Source organism: Anopheles funestus, chromosome 3RL, assembly GCF_943734845.2.
Source record: "Anopheles funestus chromosome 3RL, idAnoFuneDA-416_04, whole genome shotgun sequence".
NCBI lineage: Eukaryota > Metazoa > Arthropoda > Insecta > Diptera > Culicidae > Anopheles > Anopheles funestus.
The window spans coordinates 2,256,695-2,275,618 of NC_064599.1; the positions used below are offsets into that span (position 1 = coordinate 2,256,695).

Below are 18,924 nucleotides of genomic sequence, written 5' to 3' on the forward strand. Positions count from 1 at the left end.
TTGTTGGTTTGCTTGTTTATTTATTTCCTACGACCGGTTTTTGATGCCTTTGGATCGTAACAAATTTGTGTGTGTTTTTTGTTTCTCCGTTGTTTTGCTGGGAAGAACCCGCGAAACTAGAAGCCTCCCTAGTTTGTTAAACGCCACGGCTGGGCCCTCCCGGCATCCATCCATCCTTACGCTGATTGCGTAAGGTTGATAGCCGCAATGATGAACTGGTTGATCTTCTTCCTCTGCGGCACTTCGAGACCCGGCCGCATCAGTGGAAGCGGCACAAGCAGACATCGCAACACGGTTCAGCTGTGGGCACTGCCAAAATGAAGTCATTGAGCTAATAACATCTCAAACGGCAGGCAGCTGAGCACTATAAAAGAACACTGCATCCTCTCGGGAGCGATTAGTAGCAAAGCAGAACTGTCCGTTTGTACAACATTTCCGTTTTTTCTTCCGTGCATTTTAAAGTTGAACGAAGATCGCATTAAGAACCATGGCAAAGTTTATGGTAATTGAGTTCTCCGTCACAATTTGCGTTCTAGGCGGTGAAGAATCCCAATAGGAAGGAACTGGTTTTTAACGTGAAGTTCTCTTTCCGTCTTTTTACAGGTGTCCATGCTGGTGTTGACCGTCGTCGTCATGATGGTTAGCGCACAAGGTAATTAAAATGCTGCCGAGTGTCGCTGGTCCAAAGTGTTCCCCGTTGTTGCGTACTGATTTGTGCTTGAGTGAACAAAACTTTCGAAACAGAACTCCAGAACAAATATGTGACAAATCCAATGTGAAACTATTGCGCCATTAATTGGGAACTTTTGCTTGTTGTTCCTTCATTCTAACAGGTTATGGTGGACAGCATGGTGGCGGTGGCGGCCAACATGGTGGTGGTGGCCATCATGGTGGTCAATTCGGTGGCGGCCAGCATGGTGGTGGTGGTGGTGGACATCAGGGCGGCTTCCAGGGCGGTAACCATGGATTTGACGGTGGACACGGTGGACACGGTGGAAAGAACGTGCACGGAGGCGGACACGGTCAAGGCCATGGACAAGGATTCGGAGGCGGCCACGGTCAAGGCCAAGGTCATGGACATGGTCATGGTTACAAAGCTCACGGCTATTGAGTGAATAGAATCTAACTGTTTAAGGATATAATAAATGTGATTTGATACTGTAGCCTTATTGTTGACTTTCCGTTCGTTTGAAGAAATTGAATTCTTTAATCTAGTATTGTGCGCATTGGAAAGCGCATATTAATACAACTTGATTTGATTAAAAAAAGTGCTTCTTCCTCTTCATTTTGACGTAACGATCAGCGAAGAATCTATGTAGAAATTAATTCTTCACTAACGTGGACGCCATTTCGTTCGGTCTAACTTTATATGTTGAAGAATGGCCTTAATCGAGACTTGCAACATCTCTACAACATCTGTTTGATAAATCCTTTAAAAATGAAACCGTATGTTTCCCGTTCTTCAGTCAAATCAAACTGCAAGGCACCGTTTTGCCTGCGCTGAATTTCAGAGCACATTCTGGAGAACAATGGTCAGGTCTAAAGCTTTTTGAGGATCCTCAGGAAAGCATAAGGTGGTGTGCTTACAACCCAACAAGATCGCTTCTGAACAAGCACGCTGGAACGCATACTGAATTAGGAACAGTGCGATCGATATTGACTTCACAATGGCATTTGACGTGGATTCCTCACCGTTGTAATCTACGTGTCCACAAGTTTCTGCCTTTAGCGACCATATATTTCTTCCTCACTGCGTTTAAAATAAGAATACCGGTCAAAGAGCATCCGACAACCATGGTTGCATACTTTAAATATTGCGGTTCAGCGAGTACAGCTTTGTAGAGACCGGGAACGAAAGCTTCTGCGTCTTCGTTTGCTCAAGGTAAAGCTGGCCGCAAACCGGTAGCGAAAGCTTCCAATGTATCCGGTTTATTAGTCGTTAAATATTTAAATTTTTTTGGTTCCTTTTGTTTGGTTTAAATCGATATTGTTCTATTCTGTAGTGCCATGTTCGCTCGCCCAAGTTTATGCGCACGACGTATTCTTACTAAACCTTGTTCATCCAACACGATCTTGATCGGTGGGTTCGATCGTTTGTTTTTCTGCATAAACTTGAGTTATTTTTAATATATTCCATTAGCGGCGATCTATTTTTATTATGTAGGTCTATGGTATGTATATATTTATTTATTGCTCTTCTGTCTTTTCCGTAAAGATAAAGCTTCTTGGAAGTCAACACAGCTTCCGCTAGTGCTGCAGGTGTTCAATCTAGGCCTTCAACAAACCAACAACAACATGAGTAATATATTCTGCCCTTAGAGAATGGAGACTTGGCAACGATCGTGTCAGAACTTCTTCGCCCATCCCCACACTGTTATGAACTGCTCTTTCTACAAACTTCCACCCAAAATGTTTCAGTGTCCACTTCAACGAGCGATGGTGAAGTCTTGTATCAGCTATCAGCAATGGCAAATACATGTCCGAACACATAATCCTGTGTGTAAACACACTGGCACTCGCCGCACTGGCACTCGCGCCGACCCGAACATGTGTGTGAGCGCAATGGGCTCGAACTAAGCATTAAAAAAACACTTCCGGTTGATTATCACGACTGGGCGTTAGCTCAATTGGCCACCCGGCCCTACGATTGCGTATTGCGTTCTCTTAGGCTTTGAGAATTTTGGGGTCTGGTTCTGCAGAAGAAGAAAAAAATTGCAAAAAATTGCGTTTGTGAGTTCCCAACTGCATGCTGCGAACCTTCGCCGAGCTGTACGAGCATCATGAGCGTTTAGTTGCGAAGGAAGCGCCAAACGAGCTGTACGCAAAAATCGTGAAAAGCTGATCAGCCAACAAACCGGAACTACGGAACGTTCTCGAACTAAGCAAGCGGAAGCATCTGTAGTGCAACGAGGATACCCTTTATGAGCGTTAGTGCACGTGCAGTTTCTGTGCATTAAAAGTGAAATGGATCGAATTATCGAATTAGCAACCATGGCAATGTTTTTGGTAAATAGTTTCTCTATCACGGTTGCGTTACGCTGGCAAACAACCACAGCGCAAGAACGTGCTTTTAATATGATTTTTTCTTTCCACCGAACTCCAGATGTGTTGTGCGTGCTTGGTATCTCTATGATATGGCGAAGAATCCCAGACCAGGAACTGGTTTTTAGCATCGATTTCACCATCAATCGAAATAGTGAAAATGTTCGCTTCGTGGATGACCGCGATGAAAGGTAATTAAAATGCTGCCGACTGGTGTGTGGAAGTGTTACCGCTGTGTTCTGATTTGTGATTGAAAGACAATTAAAGAAAAGACACTTACAGTGAATTAGCAAAGTGAAACTTTCGAAAACAAAACCCCAGAACAATATGTGACACATCCAAAGTGAAGATATTTTAAATGCATTGACGCCGTGTTACGTGTTCCTTTTATTCTAACAGGCTTTGGCGACCAGAATGGTGGTGGTGGTATTGGTGGAAATCAACCTCAGGAAGGTGGTCAATATGATGGCGCTTAGCATACCGAGTTGGACATCAGGGAAGTTTTCCATATGGCGAAAGGAACGTGTACACAGCTGGCCACAGAGTGATGAGCACGATTAGACCATGGATTCGAGGAACAAGACAACTTGGAGCTGTGGCGTACTGCAAGCGATGAGTAATCAGCGACAGAACAAAAAGCAGAAGTGCCTGGACCGCCTGTATGACTCTCGTTTTTTTAAGGTCTTAACAGTACAGCAATAAAGGAAGGTTACGCTTATCACTCTAATCTCCTTGCACGTAAACTGTCGATTATCGTTCAAATACATCCGAAAAGAGTATAATGATTGAGGTGATCATTGTGTAATTCAGAGCCAGTTTGGGTAATTGTTGAAATTATATTAATACTTAACAGGCTCGCAAGATATGCAAACATTTGTTTTTATTATGTACCTTTTTTATCACACTTTCTCTAGATCGTTTAATGAGAATTGAATGCTTATATAAGCATCAGTTTACTTCTACTTAGAAGGTAAGAAACAATTTCGCAATCCAGAATGAGTGACCCCAAAAAAAAAATTTAAAAAAAAATCGCCGTTCCAGGTGATTCATAGCATAGCTTTGACTGTGTTGGTTTTTATGTTGTGACGTGATATCACACATTGAAGCATACCATTCCAGCATGTAAATCGTGTCAGTGTTGGTATTGGTTGCTGAATGTTGATTGGCAAATTCTAGGAAACCAGAAATCGTCATAGGTGCTCTTTTTTCTTTTCTTCCAACATTCGCACTAACCACAATCACACTGTTGCCACCAAACTAGTGATGGGAGAGTCGACCCGAACCTACCGGGTCGGAGCCTTCCATAAGCGACCCGAACGTGTTCGGGTGGACCCGTCAATACAAGTAGGTCCAATAGGTGCAACGATTCCGGTAGGTATAAACTACGGCTAAAGTCTGAAACACGACCCCCCCCACTCACGGGCACTCATTTGAGTGACTTTTTTTCGTGCAGGGTGGTTCGAAATCGGTTGCGTGTTTTTTAATTATGTTTCGAGACACAGACACCTGAGGGCATGGCCGTCGAAGAAGAAAATGTAGCAATTGCTGCCATCTATCGACCACAGGTCAAAGATTGGCGATCCGTTGGAGCTTTCGCGAATAGCTCCGGCCACAGACATGGTAGCGATTAGTGGTGCATGGACGAAATCTAGCCACAAGTGCCATCTAGCCATGGCCAGAAGAAAGTTTGGCGATATCTTGGATACCGGCGGAGCTATGGGGCAAAGTTGGGCCAAAAATGAGGAAAATTTTACGGTTTCACAAACAGCGTATAGAACTTGGTTCCTCGATGAATAAATCACTTTTCACTATGCGAAAACCTCCTTACAATTTAATAGTAATTGTAAAAAAAAATCAAATTCAGGCCACATTGCATAGTCTCCGAACCACCCTGTACGAAAAATTGACACGCAGATGAGTGACCGTGAGTGGGGGGGGGTCGTGTTTCAGACTTTAGCCTAAACTACCATAAGCGCCTCCGACCGGTAAGTGCAACGAGCTTGGGTCGGAACTACTGAACCTACCTATTTATACTAGAGATGAGAATAACAACTCTTTTTAGTGAATCAACTCAGAGTGAATGAGTCGTTATTAGGAGTCAGCTCGTTTAACGACTTATTTCGGAGCAATAAAAAAAAACCAGCCATAAATCTCCTAAGGCTATAGCCTTACTTTTTTTTGAGTAATTTCGCAAAAATTTAAAAATTGATTTATTTTCAAGCGAATTGGTGGAAATAAGTTTCTTTTCACTCAAATAATGTTTTAAAAGAAGAAAAGAATAAAAAATAACAAAAAAATAAAAAAAATATTTTCAACTCGAAAATTTCATAAGGGGTACCCCTTGCCATTTTTTTGAGCAAATTAGCAAAATTTCAAAAATTGTTTTATTTTCATGCGAAATTGTTACAATAAGTTTCTTTTCACTCAAATAATGCTTTAAATTAAAAAAAATCATAAAAAAAATTAAAAAAATTCTCTAAATTTGAAAATTTTCCAAGGCTATAGCCTTAGCACTTTTTCCGCACATTTTCGTTTCAACTCACGTATTTACTATTTTTGCAACTCGAGTTAACACGGCTACATGCTTACACTCATGAGTGAGTGAGTGGAAAAAGAGTCGCTAAAACTCCTCGTGGTGAGTGAACGAAACTCGTTCATAATAACGTTTCAACTCACTATCTCACTCTTAATCATTTTGCACATCTCTAATTTATACTTGTATATATTTATATTTATCAATTTTTACCAAAAATTATGTTTGAATGTCCTCTGATGGAGTTGGTTGTTTTTTGACGTTTGACCTAAATAATTGATAATAAATGAGTTCCATTGATAGCTGTTGGACGGACATGTGTAATTAAAACCATGCAAAAAAAAAACAGTTACATTGTATCAATATTTTTGTAATAATGTTTCGCCGGTCGACATGAAATTTTGATTCATTCTTTAATAAGTGAGCAGTCTCGTGCAGAATCGTTTTGCACACCGTTAATTAGGCAGGCTTTCCCCAAAATGAGTCAGAACTGGTTCCGATTCTCTAATGCGTTGTAAAAAGATCTTCTTCTTCTTGGCCTGCTCATGGTCGAGCACGTCGCCAGGAAAGTCGGTAGTAAAAATATATTAATGAATTTAATTTAACGCCCTTTAGAAGAATAATAACCATATTTGAAGCTCATATGATTTATGAACAAGCTCAATATACTTAGAAATTTACTTTCAACATCAAAACGAAACGTATTCGCACACCTTATCAGCAAACCAGGAAGACCCTTGCCACGGACGAGTTGAGAGATTGGCCACCAACCGCCGTGAGCTGGCCATGCAGAAGATCTTACATCGTTCGGACCTCCAGACGCTTTCTGCACGGATGCGATATGATAACAATCTGCAAGCATTCTTCCTAGGTGATGTATTCAGCCTCAATTTCTACAACATTTGCTAGGCTGTGTGTGAATGTGTAGAACGAATATACAAAAGCTTTGATAAGAATGCCAAGAAAGAAGAATGTTTTCATCTTTTTCACTATTTTGATAAGGTTCGCTTGGACATATTCGTTTTCATATTGCACGCAAGTGCGTTTAATAGAACCTACCCCTCTAGAAGCTTCTCTAGCCGTTAAACGTGGCTTCTCACTTTCCAAGAATTCACTGATAGTGCTTAATCACGTTTTGGCCACTGCCAAAAAAGAAGCCATTAAGCGAACCACATCTCAGCACTATAAAAGATTCCTGATTCATCCCGGCAGAAGTTAGTAGCAAAGTAGAACCGTCCGTTGTACATCTTTTCTGTGGCTTTTTTTGTAGATCGTTTGTGTGTGTGTATCTTCTTTTCACGTGCGTTAAGAATTGAACGAGGATCATATTAACCATCATGGAAAAGTGGCTGGTAATTGATTGGCACATCGTATTTGTGTGCTTGTGTGCTGAAGAATTCCCATGACGAGAATTTGTTTTTAACATTGAGTTCTCTTTCCGTTCCCTATTGGCAGGTGTCCATGCTGATGTTGACCGCCATCGCTAGCGCACAAGGTAATCATATAATGCTGCAGCGAGCGTCCAGTGATTTGTGTTGACAAAATCGTTGTGCATGCCAATTTGAAATATTTACCATACATTAAAAACTCGATAAATGATCAATCTGGAATAATACTATCATTTCCATTTTTCAATAGTGCTAGGCCCACGGTTTAGTTACAGTGGTCGTGACAATTCGAATGGTTTGGAGGCGCAACAACCTAAAAATCAGGGATTTGGACAAGGACAGCAGTATAATCAGCACGGTGGATTCGGAAACAATCCCCGTGTAGGTGGTAACCAACCTAAGTCAACAGATCAAATTACTTACTACGATGGCTACCATGTGCACTCAGATGGTAGAGTGCACTATGATGCACCTCAAGTGCAGGGAAATGTCCAACCGCAGGGAAATTTCCAACCGCAAGGAAATTTCCAACCGCAAGGAAATGTCCAACCGCAGGGATATTACCAACCGCAGGGATATTACCAACCGCAGGGAAATTACCAACCGCAGGGAAATTACCAACCGCAGGGAAATTACCAACCGCAGGGATATTACCAACCGCAGGGATATTACCAACCGCAGGCAGCTTTCCAGCCAGGAAGGCAGGATGCGCAAGGTTATAATTCTATGCAAGGACAGCAATTTAATCCAATTGGTCGTTTTGGTGGCAATCCTGATGTAGGCGATAATCAAGACGACGACGACGACGGCGACTCAGACGATACTACTAACTATGATGGAGACCAGCGATCAGATAGCACAATTGATCAGTCCAATGGTAATAACCCCGGTCAGCGTGAGGTAAGTCGCCGTCGACGTCCGAGCTTTACAGTAAAAAAAAATTAATTGTTTAATCCGAATAAAAAATGTGATTTAATTATGTACCTGTTATTGCTTACTATTTGTTCATTTGATGGATAAAGAAGAAAGAATCTAACATTAAGGAGGTTACAAAAAATTGGATTGCATGGTGGCCGACATCAGGGTGGCCCGGTGTTTGCCGGCAATTTGGTGGGTTGGTGGACCGCAGGGTTTTGTACCGCATGGAGGCGGCCACAATCACGCTCAAGAATTTGGACGCGTGGTCACCCCCACCGTTTTGGGTACGATCGCAGTCTCGGTCCGGCATATGGATCAAGGATCTAGACGAAATCGTGGTCAAAAATTCGGACAAGGTCATGGTCAAGGATTCGGACTAATTAAAATAAAATCTCTACCAATGCAATGCTTGGAATATATCGAAAGAAATAACTCAGTACGTCTGTTTGAAATCAAACGACTTAGTGAGCATTTACTCACGTTTGACTTGATGAGAAATAATGCCACAAAATTCCTTTCTCACTATTACCATTCTCTCACCCAACGAGCACGGACGGAAATGTCAAAATCCGCGCAATGGGTACCATCGGCACCTGGCAGATGTTCAGTCAAAAAATAGCGGTTCTAAACTCACCGGTGGAATTGTAAACGCGCGCTCAAAACGCCCGTCGCCATATTGTTATTTATTTGCAAGCCGTGCGTTCCGTCGCAATTGTGCCGTCCGGTGTCGATCCAGCTGTAAAGGCATGTGGGAAGCGAATTCCGTGCTGCTAGTTTTCTTGTGCGCCTGATAAAAGTCAGCTTACGTGTTTCTATGGTGTTTGTATCGCTGGACGATTTGCAAAAAGTGCTTGTCCAAAGCCAGCTTCGATGTGAATGACAGTTTGCGGAGACGCTGGTAGCACTCATTGGTTGGAGCGTGTTGTTAAAGCGAAACTTGTTCAGCTTCCACGCTTGTATCGGCTACATAAATACGTAAACGGTGCCTACGGTTTCGTTTCCCAGAGTAAAAAGTACCGGTGAAATAGAATCACCCAGCAGCAGCATCGTAAGATGGCAAACATCGTGCTGGACAAAGACTGCTTCTTCCGGCGGATAAAGCGGCTGTACGCAAACTGGAAGGTAGGGGTCGAACTTGGAGAGGTGTCATTTGCGAACTTTCACGGTCTGTGCGTTTTTTTTATGCAAACGTTTCCGGTTTGTTTGCTTTTTTTTCATGTCCAACAGGATCCGGAATTCAATCATGATGATGCGCTGTCGAAGGTAGACTGCATAATGACAGCGGTAGGTGTGGATGAGGAAACGTTCTACAGCAAGTCGACGTCACTGCAAACTTGGCTGTTCGGCTATGAGCTAACCGACACGATCAGTATATTTTGCGAAAATGCCATCCTGTTTCTTACCAGCAAGAAGAAGATTGAATTTCTGAAACAAATTGAGAAAGATTCGGAAGACGGTCTGCCACCGATACGGTTGCTCGTTCGTGACAAGGTTGGTGGAAAAAGCATCTGCACCTTTCCTGTATGGTATGTGTTCCTAATAGCTATACTGTTTCACTCTTTCTTTCCTGCCGGCCGATTAAAGAATGACAAGGATAAAGCAAACTACGAGAAGCTGTACGACGCGATGAAGGGTTCGAAAGCAGGTAAGACGGTCGGTGTGTTCACGAAGGATAACTTCCCGGGCGAGTTCTGTGAGAATTGGCGCGCATTCCTGAAGGATAAGCACCTCACCAATGTTGACATAAGTGTGCCGATGGGATACATCATGTGCCCGAAGGAGGACTCGGAACTGTCGACGATCAAGAAAGCCTGTCTCGTGACGATCGACGTGTTTAACAAGTATCTAAAAGATCACATCATGGAAATTATCGATGCGGATAAGGTAGACAAGCGACGACAGTTCTTGATGCTTATGGTGTATTAATTACTATGATTTTGCTTTTTTTTGTAGAAAGTGAAGCACGTGAAACTAGCGGAAGGGGTGGAATCTGCCCTTACGGATAAGAAGTATGTAAGCGGGGTGGACACGAACCAGCTAGATATGTGCTATCCTGCCATCATTCAATCCGGTGGCAACTACAGCCTCAAGTTCAGTGCGTTCAGTGACAAAAACTATTTACACTTCGGATCGATCATCTGTGCGCTCGGGGCACGGTACAAATCGTACTGCTCGAATATCGTACGCACGCTGCTGGTTAATCCGACCGACACCATCCAGAAGCACTACAACTTTCTGCTCAACCTGGAGGAGGAACTGTTGAAAAATCTCGTACCCGGCAAGCGCCTTTCCGAGGTGTACGATATGGGGCTCGAGTATGCCAAAAAGGAGGAACCGAAGCTAGTGGACAAGCTGACGAAAACGTTCGGCTTTGCGACGGGGCTTGAGTTTCGCGAGAATTCAATAACGATCAGTCCGAAGTGTGTGGCCGTGCTGAAGAAGGGCATGGTGTTCAGCCTGAATGTGGGGCTGGCTGGGCTAGAAAACTCGGAAGCATCGGATAAGGAGTCGAAGGTGTACGCACTGTTCATCGGTGATACCGTGCTGGTGACGGACGAATCGCAAGCCGTCGTATTGACACAGTCGAAGAAAAAGATCAAAAACATCGGCATCTTCCTGAAGGACGACGATGACGATGATGAGGAGGAGGAGGAAAAGGATACGGAACCGGGGCCGGAAATTTTGGGCCGCAGCGGCAAACGTTCGACCGTGCTGGAGAGCAAACTGCGCAATGAGCAAAGTTCGGAGGAAAAGCGTAAACAGCACCAGAAGGAGCTGGCCATCGCTCTGAACGAGAAGGCGAAGGAGCGGTTGGCCAAACAGGCCGGTGGTAAGGAGGCGGAAAAGGTACGCAAATCAACCGTTTCGTACAAAAGTGTCAATCAGATGCCGCGCGAACAGGAAGTGAAGGAACTGAAGCTGTATGTGGGTAAGTAGCTTTTGGCCGTTGCGTCGTGGGGTTGGTTTGATTTGCCCTTTTGATTCGTGTAACACTGTTTTTTTTTGTGGGGTGCTATTTCCAGATCGCAAGTATGAAACGGTCATCATGCCGATCTTCGGTGTTCCGGTTCCGTTCCACATTTCCACCATTAAGAACATTTCCCAATCGGTTGAGGGAGACTACACGTATCTGCGTATTAATTTCTTCCATCCGGGAGCCACGATGGGTCGTAATGAGTCCGGAATGTATCCAAATCCCGATGCGACGTTTGTGAAAGAGGTGTAAGTAGCGCCGCTGGACGATGGACGATAGGTTTGTACAAGCGTTTGCTCTAACGTTTTGCTCTTTGCAACTTATTCCTCAGTACCTACCGGTCAACAAATACGAAAGAACCGGGTGAAATAGCGGCACCATCGTCCAACCTTAACACGGCATTCCGGCTTATCAAGGAGGTACAGAAGCGCTTCAAGACGCGCGAAGCCGAGGAACGCGAAAAGGAAGATTTGGTTAAGCAGGACACACTGGTGATGTCACAAAACAAGGGTAACCCCAAGCTGAAGGATCTCTACATTCGACCAAACATCGTCAGCAAGCGTATGACCGGTTCGCTGGAGGCACACGTCAATGGTTTCCGCTACACATCCGTGCGCGGTGATAAGGTGGACATTCTGTACAACAACATCAAGAGCGCATTCTTTCAACCGTGCGACGGTGAGATGATCATTTTGCTACACTTCCACCTGAAGCACGCGATCATGTTCGGCAAGAAGAAGCACCTGGACGTGCAGTTCTATACGGAGGTGGGTGAAATTACGACCGATCTCGGCAAGCACCAGCACATGCACGATCGGGACGATCTGGCAGCGGAGCAGGCGGAGCGTGAACTACGGCACAAGCTTAAGACGGCATTCAAAAGCTTCTGCGAGAAGGTGGAAATGATGACAAAACAGCAAATCGAGTTCGATACACCCTTCCGGGAGCTGGGCTTCCCGGGGGCACCGTTCCGCAGCACAGTATTACTGCAGCCGACATCCGGCAGCTTGGTGAATCTAACCGAATGGCCCCCGTTCGTCATTACGCTGGAAGACGTCGAGCTGGTACACTTCGAGCGCGTCCAGTTTCACCTGCGCAATTTCGATATGATATTCGTGTTTAAAAACTACCAACAGAAGATCGCGATGGTAAATGCGATACCGATGAACATGCTCGATCACGTGAAGGAGTGGCTAAAGTGAGTGGCCGTTGTTTTTGAGTGTGTGAAGTAGCTGGATAAACATTAACCTAATAATAACCTAATAACCTAATCCTTCTATCGTTGCTTCCAGTTCATGCGACATTCGCTATTCGGAAGGTATACAGTCACTGAATTGGGCCAAGATCATGAAAACCATCACGGACGATCCGGACGGGTTCTTTGACAGTGGTGGCTGGACGTTCCTCGATCCGGAATCGGAAGGTGAGGGCGAGGCAAACAGTGAAACGGAAGATGAGGAGGACGATGCGTACGAACCAACCGATGATGATGATGAGGAAGAGTCCGATTCTGAAGATTATTCCGAAGCATCCGAGGACGATGGTACTGGAAGCGAAGAAGGTACGTGGATTGATTGCATGTGGAAGTGTGGAAGTTGTTGGATGTTGGACGGAAGATAAATCGGTTCTGCCTTTCGGTGTAGATCTTGGTTCGGACGAGGAGTCTGGTAAGGATTGGTCTGATCTGGAGCGGGAAGCAGCCGAAGAGGATCGAAACCGCGAAAAGGATGATTATGTGGATCGTAATTCGACGAAGAAACGGTCCCATCATAGGTAAGTGATGTCGAGCGGTGCACGCGCACACTGCTTGTAATTTAAAGCGCACCATCTTCATATCTTGACATTGTACATTTCAATGCGCGATCAAAATTCCTTTTAAGCTTTTTTCTCACGATATACAAACTAATTTCACCTTCGCATGCTTTCGATCATTTGTTTCGGATTGCGATGATGGTTGCAGGCGTGATCGAGGCGTAGCTACATCGAAGAAACGGCACGAACATAATCGCAGGTCATTTGAGTAACGAAACAGGCAGCATATCATATCTTTAGCTTATTTTGCAAGGCGTTGGCAAGGCCTATCTTGGGGTTTAAACTTTTAATTTCGTGCACTAAATTATAGATTTTCAACTGTAGATGCGGTTCTCTCAATTGAACACTCAGTTGAGCGCCTTTCAATAAGTTAAAGATTTATGTTTTCCTTTGGGCATAAAACTCATATCCTTCTAGTGCTTGTTCTACTTCTAAAATATCATCATTGCTAGCTGCTGCATACAAACACGTTTATGTAGCCCGCGATCGGCTTTAACGTTATCCTTGCTAATCAACAATTGTTTTTTTTCCATTGCGTTTCCACACTAGCTCGTCCAAGCATGGCAGCAGTCGGGATAAGAGTCACAAGGATAAACACAATGATAAGCATCGCAGCAGCGGAAGCAACAGCAAACACAACAGCAGTAGCAAGCGCTCGCGAGACGACAGCCGTGATAGTAACCACCATCACAAGAGCAAGAAATCGCGAAAATAAACAACGAACGAAGGAATTCTCATGCTTTCCGGTAGAGAGAGTATACGATTATCATACCGTACGGTGGTTTATTTTCGCTGTTCGTTTCCCGGTACAGTATAGTGCGATAAGGTTGATTTTTTTTTATTAGTATCGATACAATTCCACATATTTCGCCCTCTCTTTTCTTTGTTAAAGAAAGCTTGATTTGTACAATTTAGAATGTTGTGCATGGTGAGCAAGTTAACTTAAAACTCAACATTAGCATAGGAATTCTTCATCCCTAATCCCCCAAAAGCTGAACATGATCCCCATATCCGGCTACTACTGTGTTTTGTTTTGCTCTCCGTGAGGTGGCTGGTTCCCCCTTCAAAACGATAGATTGTACTAGCAATAGTTTCATTTTTGTCCATACTCATATTGTTCATTTACTTTGATGAATTCCAACCTCAGAAGACGACATGTTGCAAATGTTAAATTGTCATGCATCCTTCGGATAAAACAAATCAAACAGCAGGAGAAAAGAAATAGCAGTGAACATTATCCCGTATATCTTATTGATTGCATACATGAAAAGTAGAATATACACGTAAATGGTAAATATATATATATGTCATCCTTATGGATAGCAAAATGGCACGTATAGTTTCATTGTAACAACACCGAAAATGTTCAGTTCCCATCTAATTAGCAGTAGTCGTTTTAGTATTATACGAAATTTGCCAATTCAAAAGAGACGTGTTCGAGATTTACACAAAAAGTTTGGAAAAACTAAACACTCTTAAATATGGTAACAAAAGATAGCACACAGTACCACATTTAAAAAATATGTTTGAATACAAAGCATGAATGGTATACACCGTCTGATGGTGATATATCAAAGGCAGCATTTTAGAGCAAATGAATGCATTTTTGTTATGGATTTCGAGTCGATTTTGCGACAGGAATTTAAGCTCCTTGAATTATTTAGTTTCTTCCAAACAATGTTAAAAATTTTAAGGGGAACAAATGAAGCCGGTGAACAGCAAAACGAATTTCTATCGATTGTGAATCGAATCGAAATCCGTTCAACTCTCCTGATCTGTTCGTTGGGCAGTTCTGTTTCGCTCTCATTCTATAACCACCTTGACAACGGATCTGTCAAATAGGTTGCTGCTTGTAAACAAACCGTTCGAAAGTACGAAGCGGACGAATATACTCGGCAAAGTCAACAAAAGTGTACGAAATGATATCGGCAATATATTTCTTGCCGGATCTATATGAAAGCGACGACCATTCAACGGATAGCGATGAACATGGTTTAGTATACGGTTATTCGTCGGATAGTTCTGAAAGTAGTAATGCCATCCGAGAACCAATTTCGTTGCATTTCGACAATGATTGGTAAGTGTTTTAACTGTAGAAAAATGCTATAGAACACTGAAATAAATTGACGATGAATTTGTTTGGTTCATAGGTTCCTAAAATGTTTCAACGTTTCGCGTGATGTGTTCAACGAATTGTACAACAGTTTGGTGCCAGTGCTTAAAACAACGGAAACCCCTACGGCTTTCGAGAAGCTGGCAGCCACTCTACGATATTTGGCCAAAGGTACCTGTACCAGTGATACCGGTGCCGGTGGTTACAAAGCCATGCCTCGAAAAGCGTTTCAAGCAATGTTTCCACAAACGATAAACGCGATGCATGAATTGATTTGCAAAAGGTTTATCTCACTAAAACCGTCTAACAGCGTTGAGCAGACGGAAGCTGAAATATATTTTAGAGAGCATTGTCCCAACTTGCCCGGCGTAGCGCTGTGTGCGATCGGGACGCATATGGAAATAGCGGAACCAAAAGAAGAGAAGCATCTGTTCTACTACAAGTATGGTTCCTACAGTCTTAATGCACTGTTGGTAGGTGTGATGGTAGATTTAAGCAAGCAATTGGTTAACAAATGCTTCTCTTTCCAGGTGTGTGATTATATGAAACGCATAAGGTACGTTAACGCAAGTTTCTGCGGATCCTTGCACGACTCTCATTTATGGGTAAGCTCGGATCTAGACAATTATTTTGCCGATAGTTACTTAGCCGCGAACACAAGCTGTTATGTGTTAGGTAAGGTTATTAGAAATATTTTTGCTAAACCAGTTCGATAAATTTGTTATTTTGTCCCTTTTTAAGCTAAATCCAAGTTTCCATCGAAACCCTGGATACTCACACCGATTGAAAACGCTAAGGCCAAGAGTCTCGAGGCTATGTTTAACGATCAGCACGCAAAGACATTCGCAGTAGCGGAGGAAACGATTTCGCTTTTAAAGAATCGCTTTAGATGCTTACTAGGCAAACCACCGATCCCGTACACGCCCGCCGAATGCGTGACTATCATAGACGTTTGTTGTGCGCTTCATAACATGTGCATTGCATGTAAAAATGTAAAATAACAAGTAAAATTGTAACCGTGCTTAGGATTCTTTTGCCTGTATTCGTTTATTTCTTCTTCAACACCTCTATTAATTCCCGCAGCGTACTATTTACATTCTTCATATTCTCGTTCATCTCATCGCATGATTTCTTCGTTGCTCGTAACTGAGCGGTTAGTTCATGGCTAGCGGTCAACGAAGCATTCATCGCTACAATCATTTCTTTGTTAGTTTCGAGAGCCTTGCGAAATTTAGCATCTCGTACACTTTTCCGCCATTTTCCGAAGGGCATTGGATTTGACTCTTCGTCAGCCGAATAGTTGTTAGTCCCGTTGGCCAATGGGTCCTTATCATGCCTTTGCTTTGTGATGGTTATATTGGGAAGTTTTTCCAACCGTTTTTGGCAGTTATTGATCTCCCTCGACGAGCTTTGCTTCGCTAATGGAATATTATCATCGGACGCGTCTTGCAACATGCTCGCAAGCGTGTTTGAATCTTCCGCATCGAAAGTGTTATTTTTGAAACCGTTTGCCTGAACGCTGGGCATGTCTTCCGAGCCGGAAGCCATGTCTTCCGATAGTTTCACCTTCTTCATTTCAATGTTTAACAGTTTCACTACTCTTTTGTGCATCACGGAAAGTACCCTTGGATAATTGCCTGCCGCAATGTCGTCATTTTGTTGCCGTACTCGTTTCTTTACACTACATTTATAGTCAAACCAAACCTGATAAAAAAAAACAATACGATTTAACGTGCATGGCTTGATAAAAAAGGGTGGCTTTTTACCCGTTTCCACGACGATGTGTCTCTAACTACCGGTCCATGGTCGTTCAGATCTTTAGCAACTTTTTTCCAAAATGCAGTCTGCGGGCCCCTTACAGCGTTATTCGCAATGGCAGGTTCATTTTCCATTAAGCTTATCAGCCTGGACAGTTGTTGGTTTGTAATTCGTGTAAACCTACAATAAATCAGTAAAATTAGAAGAAAGCAATACTTTAAACTATACGTAAATGGATTAACGATAGCTTACGGTTTACTCCCTCTTCGGTCCATTGTTAGAAATGTGTTTAATCGAAGTATACGTCGAAACGCGCAAGAAGATGGTTTCTGCAGAGCTGAAATAGTTTCGCACTAAATTCCACAAATCACTTCACAGCTACAAAGCCAATTACGTACACTAATAGAACATCGAATTAAGAATGTAATGATAATTTTATGAAAAATATGGTTTGTTGATTGCTGAACTACACAGTAAACAACAAATCGGACGCCACCACTTTCAAAACAGCGAAAAGAATCTGACAACAGGTCCTCGGGTTGTCAAAAAATCAAATGTTTGTGTTGACATTAGATGGCCTTGAACGCGGATGTGCTAACATTGTTGCGAGTTTTTAAATAAGTAAATACTTGGTAAATCTATTTCTAAATGAAAATGAAATCAGAACGCTCAATTTTCGAGCTACCGCAATGCAATTAATTTAAATCCTATTTTTATGCTTCAAAAGTAACATGGCTGCTTACGACACGCAGTTGATGAAAACTGTCAATACATTTTATACACAATTCCGTTGCAAATATGACAGATGTTGGTGTTCAAACTGTCAACCAGACGCCGTACGCCGGAGCTATTTTGTATTGCTGCTATTTGCGTTCAAATATTATAAAACCACAAGCGGCACAATAGGGGAAGCGAATTCATTTCTATTGCTGCGCGCTGTGCATTCTTAATCTTTGGTTAATCACGCGCTTGAGCACAGCAACACCTTCCAGCCGCTTGATACGGCAGCCTTTCGCTGGAAAAAACGAGTTTTCGAAAGCAAGGCAGCCCCGGTCGTAAAAGCTGACTCATAGCGACAGGACATGGATATTGATAGCAGTGAACAAACTTCGGCCACTTTGGAAAACCATAACGATGAGCTGCATCGGAGCCGATCCCCGTTGGAAACGGTTGCCGAAGAAGCAGAAGGTAAGCGCTTCCATTCACTTTACTATGCTTTGGGTTTTTGTTGTGTGTGCGACATGCTTGGGATGCATTTTTTGGTAGTATATTGTGTGTAATGCCCTAGCTCTTCTGTAGCTCTGTTTCCCTGTTTCCTATCGGTGTTTGGGATAGTTACACGGTAGCCTATTGTTTGTCTCATCGGTCTATCTATGTCGCTTTCATTGTAGGATATCATCCCATTATGGTTACACCACAAACGGTATGGAGTTCGTATCCGCTTCTCGTAGAAGACAGCAACCGGCTGATGCTGGCACCATCACTCGAACTCACCTTACGTTATTTTTTCACCCACTGTGGAAGGGACGTCACGGAGATAAGCCGGTCCGATCTGATGATAGTACTTATCTACGTGATCGCCCTCGAGTTGTGTTTGATACCGAAGGGTGCTTCACTACCCGCGTCATTACGGTCGGAGAAGCATTACGTCTACCGGTCGTTCGACAAACGGCTCGTGAAACATTTCGCCACCCGCTTACCAATGGACTGGTTCCAAAAGCGGGCCGGCTGTTACCGTTTCGATTTGGAGTTGGTACACGAGAAAGCGTTGTACAAAAATCTAACCTGCTCGCTGGTTGCCTTTTGCAGTGGAGACTTGCTCATTGTGAACCTAATACCGCACCATGGCTATAAGGCAGGATTTTCCACCGTGATTCCCGTGTGCTTTCACGTCCCGTCGGTCAATGCGGACCGACTTCCGCTGTGTTACCAGTATCTGCAGGGGCTTTCGATGAAGTTGAAGAATGATCTGTTTGTGCCATTTCGGAACCACATGTACACTAAATTTATTCCAACCATCAGCCCATCGCTCCAAGGGATACCTGCGGAGACGATGTTGAAGGTGTGTGCGCACCTAGATCTACGCACCAGAGAAAACGTGAAAGAAGTTGTAAATACGTTCCTTTCAACCTAATGTTACATGCAATGTGTTATGTATCTCTTTGAATTTAATCTTAATAAAGTAACTACAGTTGTATAGGCTGTTGTAAATTATCGTTAGCTGTGTGTAAAAAGTGTGCTTTTGTAAAGGTTTGGTGTGGAAAGAATGCTTATAGATAGGCACAACGCTTGTTTGAATGTAGCATAAGCTTCCAAAGGCAGATTAGCCTAGCTGTATTGTAAACTGTTCACCACAATTTGCAGATGAAAGCGAAGACGAATCATT

At 43.2% G+C, this 18,924-nt stretch overlaps 7 protein-coding genes and 1 long non-coding RNA gene across 11 annotated transcripts in view; 6 read left to right on the forward strand and 2 right to left on the reverse strand.

Moving 5' to 3' along the window:
- LOC125771157 (protein yellow-like) overlaps positions 1 to 18,924 on the reverse strand; it is a 486,298-nt gene that overhangs the window by 116,441 nt on the left and 350,933 nt on the right. The gene's annotated exons all lie outside the window — the stretch shown is intronic.
- On the forward strand, positions 347 to 1,163 carry LOC125771212 (uncharacterized). The gene is made up of 3 exons (XM_049441609.1): positions 347 to 502; positions 604 to 652; positions 834 to 1,163. The coding sequence occupies exons 1-3, from the start codon at positions 488 to 490 to the stop codon at positions 1,109 to 1,111; spliced, it is 342 nt and encodes a 113-aa protein (XP_049297566.1). The 5' UTR covers positions 347 to 487; the 3' UTR covers positions 1,112 to 1,163.
- Positions 2,661 to 3,769, forward strand: LOC125771221 (uncharacterized). Its single transcript, XR_007419274.1, has 3 exons — positions 2,661 to 3,006; positions 3,104 to 3,233; positions 3,442 to 3,769. It is a non-coding gene; the product is annotated as an uncharacterized LOC125771221 (long non-coding RNA).
- Positions 6,412 to 7,946, forward strand: LOC125771190 (translation initiation factor IF-2-like). Its single transcript, XM_049441582.1, has 3 exons — positions 6,412 to 6,927; positions 7,031 to 7,070; positions 7,214 to 7,946. The coding sequence occupies exons 1-3, from the start codon at positions 6,913 to 6,915 to the stop codon at positions 7,906 to 7,908; spliced, it is 750 nt and encodes a 249-aa protein (XP_049297539.1). The 5' UTR covers positions 6,412 to 6,912; the 3' UTR covers positions 7,909 to 7,946.
- Positions 8,512 to 13,995, forward strand: LOC125771136 (FACT complex subunit spt16). The gene is made up of 9 exons (XM_049441487.1): positions 8,512 to 9,003; positions 9,109 to 9,372; positions 9,466 to 9,765; positions 9,835 to 10,810; positions 10,905 to 11,103; positions 11,187 to 12,053; positions 12,148 to 12,416; positions 12,499 to 12,628; positions 13,217 to 13,995. Exons 1-9 carry the CDS (start codon positions 8,935 to 8,937, stop codon positions 13,380 to 13,382), a joined length of 3,240 nt encoding a protein of 1,079 aa, XP_049297444.1. The 5' UTR covers positions 8,512 to 8,934; the 3' UTR covers positions 13,383 to 13,995.
- On the forward strand, positions 14,462 to 15,808 carry LOC125771175 (putative nuclease HARBI1). Its single transcript, XM_049441564.1, has 4 exons — positions 14,462 to 14,744; positions 14,818 to 15,253; positions 15,311 to 15,455; positions 15,522 to 15,808. Exons 1-4 carry the CDS (start codon positions 14,587 to 14,589, stop codon positions 15,779 to 15,781), a joined length of 999 nt encoding a protein of 332 aa, XP_049297521.1. The 5' UTR covers positions 14,462 to 14,586; the 3' UTR covers positions 15,782 to 15,808.
- On the reverse strand, positions 15,828 to 17,110 carry LOC125771181 (uncharacterized). The gene is made up of 3 exons (XM_049441571.1): positions 16,791 to 17,110; positions 16,547 to 16,718; positions 15,828 to 16,484 (listed from the first exon to the last, which is right to left on the reverse strand). The coding sequence occupies exons 1-3, from the start codon at positions 16,811 to 16,813 to the stop codon at positions 15,828 to 15,830; spliced, it is 852 nt and encodes a 283-aa protein (XP_049297528.1). The 5' UTR covers positions 16,814 to 17,110.
- LOC125771182 (uncharacterized) lies at positions 17,240 to 18,758 on the forward strand. Its single transcript, XM_049441572.1, has 2 exons — positions 17,240 to 17,726; positions 17,930 to 18,758. The coding sequence occupies exons 1-2, from the start codon at positions 17,621 to 17,623 to the stop codon at positions 18,670 to 18,672; spliced, it is 849 nt and encodes a 282-aa protein (XP_049297529.1). The 5' UTR covers positions 17,240 to 17,620; the 3' UTR covers positions 18,673 to 18,758.